Source organism: Sminthopsis crassicaudata, chromosome 3 (genome assembly GCF_048593235.1).
Source record: "Sminthopsis crassicaudata isolate SCR6 chromosome 3, ASM4859323v1, whole genome shotgun sequence".
Classification (NCBI taxonomy): domain Eukaryota; kingdom Metazoa; phylum Chordata; class Mammalia; order Dasyuromorphia; family Dasyuridae; genus Sminthopsis; species Sminthopsis crassicaudata.
Window position 1 is genome coordinate 260358831 of NC_133619.1, and position 20263 is coordinate 260379093.

The following is a 20263-nucleotide window of genomic DNA, read 5'->3' on the forward strand; positions in this document are numbered from 1 at the left end:
AAGAATTGGATTCAGAAGGCAAAAATAACCTGGGAAGAAAGACAAAAATGCAAACAGTTTACACTCATTTATCAGTGTTCCTTCTCTGGGTATAGCTGATTCTGTCCATCATTGATCAATTAGAACTGAATTAGATCTTCTTTTTGTTGAAGATATCCACTTCCATCAGAATACATCCTCATACAGTATTGTTGTTGAAGTGTATAATGATCTCCTGGTTCTGCTCATTTCACTCAGCATCAGTTCATATAAGTCTCTCCAAGCCTCTCTGTATTCATCTTGCTGATAATTCATATGGAATATGAATATTCCATAACATTCATATACTATAATTTATCCAACCATTCTCTAATTGATGGGCATCCGTTCATTTTCCAGTTTCTAGCCACTACGAAAAGAGCTGCCCACAAACATTTTGGCACATACAGGTCCCAGCCCAGTAGTAGCACTGCTGAATCAAAGGGTATGCACAGTTTGATAACTTTTTGGGCATAATTTCAGATTGCTCTCCAGAATGGTTGGATTCTTTCACAACTCCACCAATAATGTATCAGTGTCCTGGTTTTCCCACAGCCACTCCAACATTCATCATTATTTTTTCCTATCATCTTAACCAATCTGACAGGCCCATCACTCCTTTTTTAAAAACTGTATATCTTTCTGTTTCAAGTGTTTCTTGAACATATTGAATTCCAGTTTCTAATCCATTCTGCTATCTATTTCCATTTTAATAGGTGAGTTCATCTCTTTCACATTTGCAATTGTGATTACTATATTTTCTTCAATTTCATTTTCTTTTGTTTATTATTCTCTAGTCATTTTTAATGTCCTGCTTAAAAGTTTGTTCTGCTTTTAACTACTGCTTCCCATAAAGCTCCTCCCTCTTAGCACACTTTACCTCCTTTTCCCTCTGCCTTTTACTTTCTTGTTGAATAAAAGATTTCTACACCCAGCTGGAATGGATGTAGATGTGTATATGTATTCTTTCCTGCCTGAACCATTCCAGATAAGATGTTTAATTGTTGCCTGCTTCTTCCATTTCTCCTTCCACTATAAAAACTCTTCCTTGCTTGCTTCTTTTATGCGAGATTTTCTTTCCCTTTTTCTCACCCCCTCTGTTCTTTTGAGATCATCCCATCCACTCATATTCATTCCTTCTATACTATGTAGGTAGACTCTTTTTGCTATATTTATAATGATAAAGTTCTTAGAAGTTATCTGAATCATCTTCTCATATAGGACTATAAACAGTTTAACCTTGTCAAATCCTTTATGATTTATTTCTCTTTTTATATTTCTCTTGAATTGAATGTCACTTTTTTTTTTAATTCATCTCTGGTCTTTATATTGGTAGTATTGGAAATAATTGTTCTTTAAGTGTTTGGTAGAATTCACTTATTGAATCCATTTGACCCTGGGGAACTCTTAGGGATCTCATTTATGGGTTCTCCAATTTCTTTTTGTATGACAGAGTTATCTAAACCTTCTATATTCTCTTCTATTAATCTGAGAAATTTATTATTTTCATAAATATTCATCCATTTCATTTAGGTTGTTAATTTTATTGGGTAGATGACTCATAATAATTGCTTTTGTTTCCTCTTCATTGTTGATGAATTCACTCTTCAGTTACATGTTTATTACTATTGAATGTAATTTTACTGTATTATGGTATAAAAAGGATGCAATTAATGTTTCTGCTTTTCTGTATTTGGTTGTAAGATTTTCATGGCTTGATACATGGTTAGTTTTTGTGTAGATGTCATGTACCACTGGAAAAAAATTGTATATTTGTTTCTATTTTCTCCAGAGGTCTATAATATTTAACTTTTCTAAAATTCTATCAATCTCTTTAACTTCTTTCTTATTTATTTTATGGCTAGATATATTTAGGTCTGAGAGGGCAAATTTGATTTTCCCCCTAAGTATAGTTTTACTGTCTTTTTCCTTCTATAACATTTAACTTTTCCTTTAAGAATTTAAATGCTATAAAATTTAATGCATATATGTTTAGATTTATCTTTTAGCAAAATGTAGTTTCCCTGTTTATCTCTTAATTATATCTAATTTTGCAATCTGAGATCAAAATTGCTACTCCTTTTTTTTTTTTTTAACATTAGCTGAAGCAAAAATCAATTCTACTTCAACACCTTACTTTTACTCTGTATCTGTTTCAAATGTATTTCTTGTGAACAATATATTGTTGGATTCTGGTTTCTAGTACACTCTGCTGTCTGCTTCTGTTTTATGGGTGAGTTCATCTCATTCACATTTACAGTTATGACTATATATTTCCTTGATCCTATTTTTCCCCATTTATCCCTCTTTATTTTTCATTTCCCCCATTCCTCAGGAAAAGTCTGTTTTTCTTCTAACTTTCGTTTTATTTTTTATGTAAGATAATTTGTCCCAAGCTACCTCTCCCTTCATTCTTCTCTTGTTGCATCCCTCTTTCTTACTCATTAATGTTACTTTTTGGAAATCATCCCATCATAGCCAACCTATACCTATGCTCTCTATCTATATTCCCTCTAACTGTTCTAATAATGATGAAGTTTTAAGAGTTACACATACCATATTCCTGTGTAGGGATCTTAACAGTTTAACCTTAGTGAATCCCTTATGATTTCTCTTTCATATTTTACTTTTATGTTTCTCTTGAATCTTATATATACTCAGTGTTGCTGGGCAGAGGATTCTTGGTTGTAATTCTAGTTGATTATCCAAGCCCTTCAATCTTTAATGTAGAAGCTGCTAAATCTTATGTTATCCTGATTATGACTTCATGATATTTGAATTGCTTCATTATGACTACTTGCAATGTTTTCTCTTCAATCTGGGAGCTTTGGAATTTGGCTTTAATATTTTTAAAAAATTTTTTATTATAGCTTTTTATTTACAAGATATATGCATAGGTAATTTTTCAGCATTTACAATTGCAAAACCTCTTGTTCCAACTTTTCCCTTCCTTCCCCCCACCTCTTCCCCCAGATGGCAGGTTGACTAATACATGTTAAATATGTTAAAGTATAAGTTAAATACAATATATGTATTTATGCCCAAACAGTTATTTTGTAGTACAAAAAGAATCGGACTTTGAAATAATGTAGTAATAGCCTGTGAAGGAAATAAAAAATGCAGGTGGACAAAAATAGAGGGATTGGGAATCTATGTAGTGGTTCATAATCATCTCCCAGAGTTCTTTTGCTGGGTATTGGCTTTAATGTTTCTGAGAATTTTCATTTTGGGATATCTTTCAGTAAGTGATTGTTTGATTCTCTTGATTTTTTTTTATCTTTTAATTTTAGGATTTTAGGGGAGTTTTCTTTGTAAATTTCTTATGGCTTTTAGGTAGTCCAATAATTTTTAAACTATCTTTTCTTTATCAGTCAGTTGTTTTGTCAATGGTATATTTCACATTTTCTTCTATTTTTCATGTTTTTTGACTGTTTCTTGGTGTCTCATGAAGTCATTAGCTTACATTTGCCCGATTGTAATTTTTAAGGAATTATTTTCTTCAGTGAGTTTTTGTACCTCCTTTTCCATTTGACCAATCAAACATTTGCTTTTTAAGGAATCCTTTTTTTCCCCCAGTGAATTTTTGTATTTTTTTTCCCCATTGGCCAGATGTGCTTTATAAGAAGTTTTTCTCTTTAATGAATTTTTGTGCCTTTTTTTTTTGGCCAATTAGCCAATTTTGTTTGTTATTTTTAGCTATTATTTTCTTCAATATTCGATGTATATATGTGTATGTGTGTGTCCTAAAAGTGGTGATTCTTCACGATTTTTTTCATTGTCATTTCTTTTCCCAATTTTTTCTCTGCTTCTCTAATTTAAAAAAATCCTTTTTGAGTTCTTCCAGGAATTCTTTCTGGGTCTGTGATCAATTCAGATTTTTCTTTGAGTCTTTGCATGTAGCTGTATTTGATATATTGCCTTATTCCTAGTTTATCTTAGTTTGCTCTCTGCAAGCATTAGTGAGCTAGTGTTTCTCTTTAGCTCTGGAACTGTGCCCTAGAGATGTGTATGGGCAATGATATAGGGTCCTACATCTAGTGTCCCCAAAGGGTCCCTTGGAATCTCCTCCTGACCAGTTGTCCAATACCTTTATGATCTGTGGATTGAGAGTTTTCCAAACTGCTGCTTTTGATGATGATCTGCCTCCAAGGCCTGCTACTGTCATCCTGCCAGCAAATTAGGCCTTAGGTATGATCAGTATCTGGCTGAGGCAGATCTTATCTGCTGATTTTCTAAGTTTTCCTGGGCTGGGAAATGTTTTATGTTTTATCACATAATTGGTTCTGCCACTCCAGAATTTATTTATTTATTTATTTTTTGCTGAGGCAATTGGGGTTAAGTGACTTGCCCAGGGTCACACAGTTAGGAAGTGCTAAGTGTCTGAGGTCAAATTTGAACTCTTCAGGACTGGTGCTCTCTTCACTGCACTACCTAACTGTCCCCACTCTAGAATTTATAAAAGGAGTTATTTTAAACAAGTTGTTTGGAAAGGAATTTGGGGAAGCTCTGGTGAGTCTCTGCCTTCACTCTATTCATCTTGGCTCCTTCCCTTTTTATTCTTTTTTACTTTTTTCAATTCACTGTGATCCCAGGTTTACTGACATACTCAAGCAAGATGTACTATTTCTTATTTTTATGTTTTTGCCCTCCCTGTTGCTTACTTTACTTCAACTCATTGGCACTCTGGATTTCTTCAGGACTCAAATGTCATCTTCTGTAGGATGAATTTTCTTCTGCTTGAGCCTTCCTCTCATTACCTCTATGCATGTATGGTATATGTATTTAGATGCTGTTTTCCACATTATAATGCAAGCTCCTTTATGGAAGGATCTGCTTTTGTATTTCTTAATTTCTCTGTGATTTAGCATAGACCTGGAGTCAGGAAGACCTGAGTTCAAAACTGATCTCAGATTAGCTGTGTGACAACAGACAAATCACTTAAACCTGTCTGCTTCTATCTCCTCATCTGTAGTAGCATCTGCCTCCCTGGGTTTTTGTGAGCAGCAAACAAAAACAGTAATTGTAAAGTGCTTAGCACAGTGCCTAGCACAACTTAGCTTTTATTATTATTGACTGAATGGGTGGACTATGCTTATATTATCAAATTTTAAACAAAAGAGCCGAAGTATCCCCACAACGTCACACCAATAATTCCAGATACCTTAAACTATTAAATCCCCTATGCAAATACTTATAGTTGAGTTGTAACTCAGGAAATCTCAAAGAGGAAGCACCACTTATCAACAATAGGAAGAGCTGAAAAAGCCAGAAACTGTCCCTCTCCTTTTAAGCTGATCAATATTCTTTCCTCCACCTACTGCTCTCACTGGATGTTTGCTACATCATATCAAAGTACCATCTTCATCATTGTGGCCAGAAGTTGCCAAAGTGAAGTCTCAACATTCCATTGGAAATATTATAGCCAGAAAAGATGAGGTGGGGGAAAGGTTCTAAATACTTTGTTAGACATTAATAGTTTTATCAGAGCTGGGCATATTTTTTTCAAGGCTTAGTAATCACCATCCAGTGATATCAGAACTTTTTAAATTAGCAGGCTTCTTTCTCATAAAAAAAAAAGACAAAGTTTCCAGTTCTCCTGTGATGTCCTTTGGCAAGGAGTGCAAGAAAAATCCATTAGATGCTTCATTTCTTTCTTCTGTTTATTTGTATTGCCACAAGGCTATCCTATAGCAAGATATAGGCAAGCAGGAATCGTGCCACTTTGAAAAAAGGAAGAGAAAAGTAAATTTATTTGGTTAAAATTCTTAAGGCTGATTGATTTTGCTCTTGAGACTGGAAAAGTATTTGTTCTTTTTAAGAGGGAGAAAAATTTTTTTTGTTCTCTTCTTTTTCCCAGAATATCTTGCCCTGTTTTTTTTCAGGGATTTTGAAAACATTTTTTGTTATCACATTAAAAATAAGTAAAAACCAATGGGCTGTGTGAGATTAAGGTTAAACTAGTATAAATGTCAGTTGTGTAAATGATTAACTTTTGGAATTTTGGAAGCATTTGAATCACTTCTAGAAAATGGAAATATGCTAGGATTGATGGGTATGTTGGACCTGCCAAATTTCCTCTTTTTCCCATGAAAATGAAACATTTATATCTAATATCTATCTAATGAAGATAGTATTCCATCAAGGTAAAAACAGCTAAAAGATTTTAGGTTTTTAGGGTTGCTCTTATTTACTCCCTTGTTTTCTTTTACCCAAATAAAGCCATCTTTGTTTTTGAAAGATTTTTATATAAATTAGAAAATTTCCTGATTCATCAACACAAGTTCAAGATTGAATTTATGGATGGTGTAGTTAAATGCTTGAGAAAGGAAGTGTTTTTTCTTTAATTCCTAAGTCTGGTATGATGGTGCTATTTTTTTTTTTTGTTGTTGTTGTTGTTTGTTTTTCAGTTGTTCACTCATGTCTGACCCCATGAGCTATAACACAAGGGGACATTCTACTCTCCACTGTCTCTCAAAATCTTTCCAAGTTCATGTTCATTGTTTCCATGACATCTATCCATCTCATTCTCTGCCATCCTATCTTTTCTTTAATCCTTTCCAATATCAGGGTCTTTTCCATCTTCTTGTTATATGGCCAAAGTATTTAAGCTTTAGCATCAGTATTTGATCTTACAGTGAATAGTCTGAATTAATTTAAGTATTGACTGATTTGATCTGCTTGTTGTCCAAGGAAATCTCACAATTCAAAAGCATCAATTCCAAACTGCTCAGCTTTCCTTATAGTCCAACTTTACATCCTTTCATTGCTACTAGAAAAACCGTAGTTTTGAGTATGTGGACCTTTGTTGGCAAGGTAATGCCTCTGCTTTTTAGCATAAGGTCCAGATTTGCTCCCAAGGAGCAAGTGTCTTAATTTCTTTAAACACTAGAATATAAAATCTGACACACTACTTAAATTTTGGTTCCCTCCATTTGCCAGGAAGTGATGAGATCAGTTGCCAGGATCTTAATTTTTTTTTTTTTTTAATATTTAGCTTCAAACAGCTTTTACACTCTCTTTTACCTTATAAAGAATGCTATTATCTATATACTTGCTATTGTTAATATTTTCCCAGAAAACTTAATTCTGGCTTTTGATTAATCCAGTCTGGAATTCCACTCTACATAAGTTAAATAAGGTGGCAATTTTCCAATTTGGAATTCCAATTCCAAGAGATAAGATGATCTGATACTTCCAAGTCTTTGAGGACTTGCAATATTTTGTTGTGGATCCACACAAAGACTTTAGTGTAGTCAATGAAACAGAAGTATATATATTTTTTGGAACTGTTTTGTTTTCTTCACAATCCAATGAATGTCGACAGTTTAGTCTCTGGTTCCTCTGCCTTTTCAAAAATTAGCTTGCATTTCTACTAATTCTTAGTTCATATTGCTGAAACCTAGCTTGCAGAATTTTAAGCATAACTTGTGCAATGTGAAATGAGTGCAACTATTTGATAATCTGAATGTTCTTTTGCATTGCCCTTTAGGATTAAAATATAAAGTGATTTTTTTCAGTCACTGTTGAATTTTCCAAATTTGCTGGCATATTGAGTATAATATTTTAACAGCATCATCCTTTAGAATTCTTATAGGACCTTTTAGAATTTTAAATAGCTCACCTGGAATTTTGTCACCTACATAGGCCTTCTTGTTAGCAATATTTCTTAAGGCACACTACTTCATTCTCCATTGTCTGACTGTAGATCAGTATTTTTTACTTTTTTGTACAATTCTTCCACATATTCTTGCCATCTCTTCTTTTTTACTTTGGTTAAGTCCCTACCATTTTTGTCTGTTATGCCCATTTTTATATGAAATATTCCCTTGATCTCTATTTTTCTTGATGAGATCTCTCTTTTCCCATTATATTATTTTCTTCTATTTAAGAAAACTTTTCTCCTTGCTATTCTTTTGAATTCTGCATTCAGTTGGATATATCTTTCCCTTCTGCTTTCTTTTTTTTCCTCAGCATTTTGTAAAGCTTCATCAGACAGCAATTTTGCATTTCTTTTCTATGGATTTCTTTTGTTGTTGCTGCCTCTTATACACTATTGCAAACTCCTGTCCCTGTATATAGATACTCTATATATCTGATTTAATTTCTTAAACATGTTCATCACTTCCACTTCATATTCATGAGGGACATTACTTAGGTCATACATACATGGTCTTTTCCTACTTTTTTCAATTTGTCTGAATTTTGCAATTAAGAATCTCATGATTGCAATAGTCTTGTTGAGTTGCTTTAGCTATGTCCTCCACTTGGGTTTCCTTGTCAGAGATACTGTAGTGTTTTGCTATTTCTTTCTGCAGCTCATTTTACAGATGAGGAAACTGAAGCACAGTTAAAGGTCACACAGATCAAATCTGAAGCTAGATTTGAAGTCAGGTCTTCTTGACTCCAGGCTCAGTGCTCTATCACTATCACTTTATTATCTCACAAGTAGCCATAATGGGGAGCAAGCCTAGCTTCCACTTTGATTATGATTTATTGATTATTTTAAAAAATGAGTGTGGCAGAAAAAAAGTCTCCAATCCAGGAAGACCTGGGTTCAAGATTTCCACATTAGCAGTCCAGGAAGCATGTTTTATCTGTGGCCCGTGGCCCTGTTCTGTCCCCCATTCTGGAGCCTGAAGTTTTGCCAAGATGTTTGCTAGTCCAAATTACCTGGAATCAATTTTCAAATAGCTACATAGCTGAGAGATGTGTGGTTTTGAGTTATATGGTTCATCTATCTCTGTTATTTAAAAATTTATAAGATTTTTGATAACACCAACACATTAAGATTGGTTCCAATTTCAATTTGAATAAAATCATAGTGTTGGATGGAGGTAGATTTGTTTCTTCACATTGCAATTTCCCTGAAACTAATGAAAAGTGGGACCACATAGATTTATATGAAAAAATTAAAAACCACTTAAAAAGGATAAAATCTTTGAAAAATACCTGAGTTTGCTCTCTGCTATCTTTTTGCTCTCTTTCCTTTTCCTTTCCTGCCATTGCATTGCTGTTTAGTTCTACCAGTTTGACTTCAAAACTCCCACCCCATTAAAAATCTACCTTTGGCTCGGAGCCAGTGATACTTTCATTTCTTCCCAGTAAAGCAAGAAAATGGTATTTTTTTGGAAACTACCAGGATTCATACAGGTTTTTTTTTTTTGTTTTTTTTTTTTTTTTAACAACCTCTTATTCTTTTCTAGGATGGAGAGAAAAAAAAGCTGCTTTGTTCAGACACAAAGAAGTACACCCACAATCTGCATTTCTCCTCGGAGTGGTAGGTGGGGATGGTTCCTGGGATGAGAATGGTACTTGGGGTTACAACTTTAAGGATCCAGGTTTGAAATTGCAAGCCCAAAAATGTTGTGTTGCTTATAAAAGTGTTTTTTTTCTTCTTTTTTTGCCAAAAGTTTTTAAAATGCATTTTATTCATTATCCACAGTCAATTATTGTAAAAGTAAAATAAAAAAAATTAATAAAAACAGTTAATCAATCATTGGAAATGCTTTATTAAGAATGCATGAGTTTCAGAATAGAGTAAGGAAAATTAATCTTAACCGTAAGAGTTTAGTTTCTTATAATCACTTTTATTTTTAGATGTATATATTCCAATATCTCCTGTGTTTATTTTAAAATAAAAATTCGATATTTTCCCTTTTCTTCTCATGGTGGTAGAGGAAAACTCTAATTATTTAGCCATCTTCCATAAAGCACCTTTGAAAATCAGATGTTGCCAAGGTAACCAACCATCAGGGGATATATATATACTCTTCCAACAACTTTCTCTTGCAGTCAAGAAATCTAAAAAGAATTCAGATAACAGCTATATCTTCCAGAAAGTTCCTTCCAGGGATTTGGATGAAGTTGCTTGCTCTAGACTGGCCTGCCACTGATATTCTGGGTTCTGAACTATTTTTTCCCCAAATTCCCAAAAGACATGGCTGAATTAATTTCATTTCATCTAAGGCTTTCACTGCATTCAAATGAAGGCTTTTCCTTTATTTAATTTAAATGGATTTGTTTGACTGGTCTATTAGGTGTTACCTGATATAGTTATAATCACCCTCACACATATTCTTTTTCCCTTCAAATTTTTTCTTATTTTATGATTATTGCTCATATTTGTACAAAACCTTTATAATTTCTTAAATGACAATTGTCTACTTTGCCTTTTAGAAATTTCTTTATCTCATCTGGCTAAATATTCTCACACAAATCACTTTCATACTCTTTTAATTTTTTACAATGATCTGATCTTTTATATTTAAGTCCAGCTTACATTTTTTTTTTTTTTTTGCTGAGGCAATTGGGGTTAAGTGACTTGCCCAGGGTCATACAGCTAGGAAGTAGTATTAAGTGTCTGAGGACAGATTTGAACTCAAGTCTTCCTGACTTCAGAGCTGATGCTTTATCCACTGCATCTCCTAGCTCCCCCTCCAGCTTACCTTTTAAGCTTAATATGGGATATGACTTAAGATGTCAAATATCAAATCAATTTCTGGGAAACTGCTTTATAGGTTTTACCTACAATTCTTGCTAAAAATCAAATCTTTCTCCTCAGTAATTTAGATCCTTAAAATTATTCAAAACTGGCTTCTTTTTTCAGTTCCTTGTTTCCTATCATAGTCTTTTCCACATACTTTAAAAAAACAACAACACCCCCCCAAAGTACAGATCATTTGACTTTATATTTTATAAATGCAATATACTTTTATATATTAAATATTATATATATTAAAAGCATATATAGCTTTGTTTTGAGTTATCCCCTATATTCATTCTTTTCTCCATTTTTTGAAATTATTCCAATTTAATTTTGTCACTATTCAGCGATATTTGAGCTCTAATCTCTTTAGTAATTTGAATTTTTATTATATTGACACAAGCCAATGATAATCACTGAGTCTTCGTTTATGTTTTCCTATTATAAAGCCCACTTTAAAAGAGTATCTTATATATACATACATATACATATCTGTGTATGGATGTGGGGGTGTATATATATATATATATATATATATATATGTGTGTGTGTGTGTGTGTGTGTGTGTATACATATATATTAATTCCAAGATATTTTATGCTTTTCAGGTGAGGGAATTGCTATCATCTCTTCTTTAAGAAAAAAAAAAAAAACTATTGTATGAATAGTTCTGTGGAATTATTCTGTTACCTTCACTGAAGTTACTAATCATCCCAATAGTTTCTTTGCTAATTCTTTGGGTTTTCTAAGTATGCTATTATGTTGTCTACAAATTAAGATGATGTTGACTCTTCATTGCCATTATTTATAATTTGATTTTATTTTCATCTTTTTATAAATAGCACTTCTAAAGCTATGTCAAATAATAGTAGATTAAAACTGAGTTTTAACTAAATGCTTTTGATGAAATAATAGCCTTCTCATGGCTATGCTTTTTATGATTTTTAATATAAATTAGTATTATATTTGATTAAAGGCTATGTTCTGAATGTATTGAAAAAATCACATTTATATTGGGAGAAAATGCCATTGTAACATATCTACTTTCATATTTCTGTTTCGGTAATCTGGAACTATGATTGGCCCCTGTTTGAATTTCTTCTTAACTCATCAGCAAGTGCTAATTCCTTTATCCTAATGTTGGCCATTTTCATTCTGATTTACCTATTGAAAGTTATTTACAGTTAGCAAGCATGATTTGGAACATATGAAAAATCTCTTAGGAGTAACTCTGGACTTCTTAGATAAGTTAAGTTCCCTTTTCTAGACTTCAGTTTCATTCTCTTCTAGAAGGTAATTGTTCTCTTATTCTAAGTATTTCTTTTATTGTTGAGGGCAAAATGACTACAAACTTTGGCCAAAGTTATAACTCTCATTGAGTAGAAAGTATTTTTCTAGCATTGCTGAAATTGAGATCTGAGTTCTGCTTCTGCAGCTGAGCCTAGTAAAGAAAGTGCTAGTGACGGAAAACTGGTTTTACAATAAAAAAGGTTTTTTCTTTGGGCTTGTTTATTATAATATGGTAAAACAATTCACACAAATACAGTGACACTCCTTTAAAAATGTATTTGTTTGCATTAACAGGAGTGTACACTTGAAGAGATTGTTAATTTTTTGGTGTGAGCTTTTGTATCTCAGAAATTGGCAAATATTATAAATTGGGAATTTGTTTACTGTTTTGCTTATTATTTAGATTTAATTGGCAGAGAAGATGTTAATAGTGCAGATAAATTTTATAAATTTGTTACTAAATAAATATTTAGAGGCAGGTGGTGGCCCAGTGGATAGAATGCTGAGCTGGCAGGAAGACCCAAGTTCAAATGTGGCCTCAAATGCTTATTGTGTTATCCTGGATAAATCATTTAGCTATTGTCTGCTTCAGTTTCCTCATTTGTAAAATGGGGACAATAAGAACACCTATCCTGTTAGGTTTTGTGAGAGTCAAATAAAATAATTGTAAAAAGCTTTTTAGTATAATGTTTAGCACTTAGTAGGTGCTATATCAATGATTATTCCCTTCTCTCCCCTCCCCATTTACTAACACACCACTGATTTTACATCATTATTTTATTTTAAACCAAAGGCAAACTTTAAAGGATATGTGACAAATGAATTTCTGGCTCAGACTTTTTGCTATCTGTGAAAGGACAAAGACATTTATGGGAAAGAAACTCTGGCTCAGACTTCATGCTGCTATCATAACAAGAGAATATTGCGCCAGTCTCTATTTTGATCTTCTGGACATTGTTCTTGGAAGCTAGAAGACCACACTACCTGCAAAATCAAGGCTGTTAGAAATCAAGCCAGTTTTTACAAACTGGAAAGAATTCTTCCCCTTTCTGTTACTTGTTTTTAGACATGTATAGCCTTACCTTTCCTTCCTGCTGCCTGTAAAATTCCATTTTTTAAATGTTGTTTAGTTCTTCACATTTTATATAAGGTTGCCCAAACTAATGATTTGGGTTCACTTACTGATTGGTAAGTTTTCAGTGTAGCCTGTGCTCTGAGCATAATAAAAAAAAAAAAAATTATGGTTAACTACCTTTGCATCATTGATTCAGCAACTGGCAGTAGTAACTAATCAATGGAATTTTTGATAATTTTTCTCTCAAGAATTTGTATTTCTCCAGTCAGGTGATATATACATACATGTATAAATATAGATATGTACATATCGGATAGATATAGATACTTATATCTATATCTACACACCCACACACACCTTAGCCTTTGAAATAATGAATAAAATGAGACTGGTCAGCTAGGGAATTTACTGCTTTTCAACCCTAAGAATATTAACAATTAGTCCTTGCTTACATATTTCAAATAAAACTCTTGCCCAGTGTTATTTTATTCAATTTATTTATGTAACACTGTGTATAAAGCAATTGATTCATAAGCAATGATTCTGTACAATCATCTTGCAGAAATTTTTGGATAATTCCTGATAATTTGAGAACAGCAGGCTATTTCCCCTCAGATTCCCAACCCCCAATAAGAAAGTGCTCAAAATCAACAGAGATTTATCTTTTTTTTTCCTTTTAAGAGCAAATGAAATATGGGGGCAAGGTGTAGGAAAGGAGAAGAGCTTCAACTTTTAATGTCTAAAATGTGCACATAAAACAGGCACAAAAACAAATATGTATTCTCATGAATTCTATATCACTAATATAGCAGAGGCAATAATCTGTACAACAAAAATGCAACTATGGAAGGAAAAAAAAGACTAATTCATTTGGAATATTTTTAAAAAAAGTATAGTTTTGCTTTTAAATGCATAGTGATAAGGAAAAAAAACCCCAGCAAACAAAAGCAGCTAAAGTTCCACATAAATAAAAAGCATCCCCCCCTTGAATCTTAAAGCATATTTCATTCAGGACTTAATATTTTGTCACAAAGCACAAGAATAATATGCAACTGGCTACAGAGCTACATAATAAATAATTAGGTAGAGAATCTACTCATGCATTAGTTAAGTACAGCTAAAATCTTTATATCACACAAAACCATTCATTAATAATGTAGTGTAAAGGCTGCAATGTAAATAAAGAGAATGTTATTGATTTGCATTAATTCATATTCAGGCATCTAATTATGTTACAGCACAGCTGTCAGAAGAGTATAATGAGGAAATAATAAAACTGGGAGGTTTTTTTTTTCCTTTCCACAATATTCTATAAATGAACACTGATGGGCAGAGAAGCAATCATGTTGCTGTCCAACATAATATTGGTCTAGTTCTGCATCTGTTCAAAGAACTTGTAAGTTGGATTTTCATAGCCATTTTGCTGCATCTTGGAAAGGTGACGCTCTTCTGGAGTAACTGCAGCATCAATCTGAAAAGGCAGAAAATTGAAGTTTAGGTCACTCATTTGATCCATTCCTGCAAGTTAACATGTATGCATAATGCAAAAGAAAAAGAACTTAATAGTGCTTTTTATATGTCTATAGAATAGTATCTCTATATTCATTTGCTATTACCTAATGTTCTGGTCTGGATTAGTTAGTTTCCACATTTTGCCAAGGTGATGGAATTCCTCTTGGTTGACTAGTATGTAATTACTGGATTGGCTCCACTCTATGCCACCAGGTGGCACTCAATACCATGACTGCTTATTCACCCCAAATGTAATCGCATTTACTGGGAATTTGTCTTATCTCAAATTGCTTGTCTAAGTTATATGAAGTGCCAAAGATCATTCTATTTAAATTTTGGCACCTTCTAGAATTTCTTATAAATCATACTGTTAGTTGTGATAAAACATTCTTTTTTTTATGTTAAATCCAATATGTACAAACATTTATACAATTCTCTTGCTGCACACACAAAAAAATCAGATCCCAAAAGAAAAATAAATGAGTAAAAAACAAAATGCAAACAAACAACAACAAAAAGAGTGAGAATTCTATGTTGTGATCTACAATCACTTCCCACAGTCTCTCTCTGGGTGCAGATGGCTCTCTTCATCACAAGATCATTGGAATTGGCCTCAATCATTTCATTGTTGGAAAGAGCTAAGTCCATTGGAATTAATTGTTGTATAGTCTTGTTGTGGGAGTGTACAATGATCTCCTGGTCCTGCTCATTTCACTCAGCATCAGTTCATGTAAGTCTTTCTAGACCTTTCTGAAATCATCCTATTGATCGTTTCTTACAGAACAATAATATTTCATATTCCCTGTGGAATTTATTTTCTATATTCCATTCCTTTCATATTCCATATTCTTTCCATTCATATATCTTAATTTATTCCTCCATTCTCCAATTGATGGGCATCCACTCAGTTTCCAGTTCCTGGCCACTACAAAGAAGGCTGCCACAAACATTATGGCACATACAGGTCCCTTTCCCCTCTTTAATATCTCTTGGGAATATAAGCCCAGTAGTAGTAACACTGCTGGATCAAAGGATATGCACAGTTTGATAACTTTTTGAGCACAGTTCCAAATTGCTCTATGATAAAACAGCCTGACTAGACTAAATCAAAAGGTTATGCGAGGAACTTCAATGTGTTCTCACTAAAAGGCTGATTATATAGAAAAACAGTAAATCTTATGTTCAATTCTTCATACTATATTTATTTTAATTTATCTCAGAGAATTTTAATCAATATTACTCAAGTGAAGCCAAAGAACCTTCTGGTTGACAACAGTTGAAAGGCACTACTGTTACAAGGCTTTCTGCCTAATAAATTTCCTGGCAAAAATTACAGCTCATGCTATTACTTCCTGTTGTTCTGGAGACCAGTATTCTTTGTTTTTGGAACTTTTTAGTGTTGTTCTCACTTATGTTACTATAATTTTTGATATCCTAGTTCTATATATATATTGTGTGTGTGTATATATATATGCATATATACACACATATATACATATATATATTCTAACAAATCTTCCTATGCTTTTCTGAATCCCTTATATTTGCAATTCTTATTTTGTTTTCCTACATTTATTCATCCATTTTTGCTACTTATAGTTAAGTTTCCTGTTTTAGTTTAATTTTAACTGACACAAATGCTCTTCTGAATATTTTGGTATATATTTCTACTTTTAACATTCATGGTAAAGTCAGTTTCCTCATTAAAACCAAATGAGAGTATATCCATTAAAACATAAGTTTCCTGGCAATTACTACAGTCATACTATAATTTCCTGTTGTTCTGGAGATCAGTATTTTTCTTTTTTGGAATTTTTTAGTGTAGTTTTCATTTAAGTTATTATAATTTTTGATATCCTAATTAAAACATGACTAGTATGTTGTGGAATTAGGTCTGTTTCCTACTTTGAATAGAATGGAGCTGAAAAATATTGAAGAAAAATTCATGCATAGAATTATAAATTTCTATTTTTCTTAACTGTATAAGACTAGTTTTCCTATAATATGTTCAACCCAAAAGTTGGCACATTCCATGTATGCTTTCAGAAAGTGGCAACTATAAGGAACGATGGTGTTACAAATGTCACAGAAGCTAGTTCCAGATGGAGTTGTAGCACATGGACCTTGGTTCTGCTCTCTATCCTTTCTAGTCACATAATTTTAGTCAGCATTTTCCCTATTGTTATAATTCAGTCGTGTGTGACTCACTGTGAGCCCTTTTGGGCTTTTCTTGGCAAAGAGACTGTAATGCTTTGCCATTTCTTCACCAGCTCATTTTATAGATGAGAAAACTAAGGCAAAACAGATTTTAGTAACTTGCCCATAGTTAGTAAGTAGCTGAGGTCATATTTGAACTCAGGAAAATGAGTCTTCCTGACTCTAGGACCAACACTCTATCTATTATGGCATCTAGGCGTCCAATTCTCCTATTATTTGTTCAAATTATTAATTATATATCTAACATGGGAAGCACATAATATTGAATTCTCCCTGTTATATCTTCTCATTAAAGCTGACCATGTTTCCCTGACTCATTTCCTTAGAATAAAAAAATGGTCCACTTCTTAACAACTTAATTTTCATATGGGGCAACAATACAGTCTGCTCTAAAGATCATTTTGCATAAGGGAACAATTTAGTCACAAATCTTTTCTCATCCTTTCCATTTCCTTCTGATCTGTTTTGAAGTCAACAAATGAGGTCACCTTGCTTTAATTGGTATTTGTGTAATGAACAACAAATTGATAGTTTAAAATGCCATCATCAAAGGTTTGGAGATTTAAGACAAGTTCACATTAATGAATCTAATCTGTCTTTCTGAAAGAGACTATTTGACCTAGCCATTTTAATAAAAATAAGATAGATGACTTTTGATTTTTTAGTATTTTCTTGTGAGGGTAATATAGAACACACCTATTTTCAAAATTCAGAAAGAACAATGACGTTTTCAGCTACAGCAAAAGAACTCTGGGAAATGAGTATGAACCACTTCATAGAATTCCCAATCCCTCTATTTTTGTCCACCTGTATTTTTTATTTTCTTCACAGGTTAATTGTACACTATTTCAAAGTCCGATTCTTTTTGTACAGCAAAATAACTGTATGGATATGCATACATATATTGTATTTAACATATACTTTAACATATATAACATGTATTGGTCTACCTGCCATCCAGGGGATGGGGGAAAGGAGGGGAAAAATTGGAACAAAAACTTTTGCAATTGTCAATACTGAAAAATTACCCATGCTTGTAAATAAAAAGCAAAAGCAAAAAAAAAAAAAAAAAAAAAAAAAAAAAAAGAATGACATTTGATAAAATATTATATTTTTATCTCTTTTAGGAAGCACATCAATGTTAACAGTTACGAATAATAATCTATATTGGTCAAAAGTAGAACAACATTTCACAGATCATCTTTTCTTTTTTTTTTTTTTTTTTTTTTTTTTGCTGAGGCAGTTGGGGTTAAGTGACTTGCCCAGGGTCACACAGCTAGGAAGTCTTAAGTGTCTGAGTTTGAACTCAGGTCCTCCTGACCTCTCCATTGCATCACCTTGCCGCCCCTCCTCTTTTCAATCTCTAATGTAAACTCTAATATGAAATGATTATCATCAGAGGATAATATTTAATTCAGGTACTTCTATCTTAAGCTCATCTCATGTGGCCTTGAGTCTTAGTTTCCCTGGTCTCCTTATTCCTACTTCCCATTGTTAGACTGATATCAGTACTAGAGAAAAACAGTCTTCTCTTTTGAAATCATAAATAAATAACTTGATGGAGGTCACCATTTTTTACAAATATTGTCCACAAATTCAGTTATTTTATTTTTTTATAATAAACTGTGAATTCAATCATTCCAACAATAATGCTTTGTTCCTTTTGGAAATAATTTTCTGCATATTACTACTACATTGTCCTGTATACAGGAATGAGACAGGCCAGGAGAGCAGAGATGGTATGTTTTAGAAGAACCAAGATAGATCTCTTAGTGTCTAACAACTAAAGAAAGGGAAGGATAGTTGCTTTTTTCCCCAAGTCCTACTGCCTTGTTTTCCCAAACAAAGGGCAGTTCTGTAATTTACTGAGATGTATAAGATGTATAACAAACAGGGGCAGCTAGTGAATTAGGCACTGGGCTTGAAGTTGGGAAGGCCTGAGTTCAAATCTGGCCTCAGATGCTAGTTATAAGATCTTGGCAAATCATTTAACTGTTTGCCTCAATTACTCATTTATAAAATGAGCTAGGGAAGGAAATGGAAAACTTCTCCAGTATCTTTGCCAAGAAAACCCCAAATGAGGTCACAAAGAATCAGACATGACTGAACAACCACAACAGAGCAGATCTGTACATGTGTAACATTTCAAGTCAATAAATTCCCTTTTTAATTTCCTGAACTGGAAAACAAGAACAAAGAGGGTTGTTCATTACTGTCCAGTCATGCACTGATTTATTATCCTAAGTATATGTCATTTCTATGAAGTTATCTGCTAAAAAAGGAAAAAGGAATGAACAGAACAAATAGGAGGCAATTCTTATCCAGGAGGAAGACATACATTTGAAAGGATAATGGGTTTAAAACTACAGCATAGAAAAGTGGGGTCTTTCCAATTTTTGTCATAATCAATTCTTGATTATTTACTGCTTAATAATTTAGAGACCACCCAAGTTTCTTGCTTCTATCTTCTACTTATTTGTTTTGTTTTCCATTAGCATAATCATATCTGGGACTGGGACATTCTCTAGTAAACAATTTAGTTGAGTAGAATTTTAAATGCTGAATAAAATGATATCTAAGAATTATCCACAACTGTCCACAATTTTTTTCTGTTTAAGGATCAGTAGCATCACATTTCCTAGGTGTCTACTGAGAAGTTTAACTGGCTGGCAACATGGGGCTAGAAGACAGAACCTGATTGAGATTCTTTTCTAAGTTCTATTATTGACTTATTGTGTGATATTAAGGTCTCAGTTTCTTTATTTGTAAAATGAAAATGTTGGATGGGAAAATAGGTGAAGTCTTTTGCATATCTACGAATTTTATTATTGAGCTGGGAAATAAAAAAAGGCTTGCCAACTTATCTCTTGTAAATCATTTAAAATGCGGCAAGAGGACTACTGAGTTTAAGGAATCCTTAGAATTCATCTTGTGGTACCCCTTTTTTTAAAATTTCACTAATCATCTCCTAAATTACTAAGTCAGCAAAATGGAATTTTTATCTAAAATAGTAACATATAAATATACATAAATACACCTGGCCCTCTTAATTATTTTTATCATCTTTGTATTTACACAGAAAATATGAGCACTTATTTTTCATACTTTGTTATGGTAATGGGCTGGTAATCAGAACAAAGTTCTAATTTAGATCCTTAATTATGCTGTAGTAATATATAGTGCTTAATTTAAGATGCAAGTATTCAATAGGATCACGGAGGTACAAGTATAAGAATAAAAAAGTATTCAGTTTCTAAATAAGATCCCCAATAACACTATCCTTTAATCATATTCTATGCAGAGCCTTTCAGTGACTCTGGAAGTCACCTTTGACTTTAAAATTTTCAATGAAAATGAGCATTATCTGTTTCCTGGTTTGACATAAAAGTCAATAAATTAAATCGTACATTTTTCTCCTCATTAATATCTAACCATTCTATTTAGTATTTCCCTTTTTATTATAAACAGTCAGGTACTCATTTTTAAAAACCTTTTTAAAGATTAAGTCTTGTTATTTAATCCCCTTGTTCAAAAATCTTTAGTATTGGAAAATAGTATGGCAGAAACTAGGCAATGACCAACACCTAACACTCTATACCAAAATAAGATTAAAATAAATTTATGAAGCAGACATAAAAAGTGATACTATAAACAAATTAGGAGAACAA

The 20263-nt window shown here is 32.8% G+C and overlaps 1 protein-coding gene and 1 long non-coding RNA gene across 6 annotated transcripts in view; one reads left to right on the forward strand and one right to left on the reverse strand.

Moving 5' to 3' along the window:
- The window catches only part of LOC141561251 (uncharacterized), a 48444-nt gene that overhangs the window by 7250 nt on the left and 20931 nt on the right, over window positions 1–20263 (forward strand). Inside the window, exon 2 of the long non-coding RNA XR_012488003.1 lies at window positions 9222–9295. This is a non-coding gene — a long non-coding RNA (uncharacterized LOC141561251). The remainder of the gene's footprint in view (window positions 1–9221; window positions 9296–20263) is intronic.
- The window catches only part of APP (amyloid beta precursor protein), a 175530-nt gene continuing 168613 nt past the window's right edge, over window positions 13347–20263 (reverse strand). For all 5 annotated transcript variants that reach the window (XR_012488001.1, XM_074300601.1, XM_074300600.1 and 2 more), the window contains one exon: window positions 13347–14337. Coding sequence is in view for 4 of the 5 variants with exons in the window: in XM_074300601.1 (XP_074156702.1) it covers window positions 14236–14337 (102 nt within the window). In the remaining variant the exon portion in view is untranslated. The remainder of the gene's footprint in view (window positions 14338–20263) is intronic.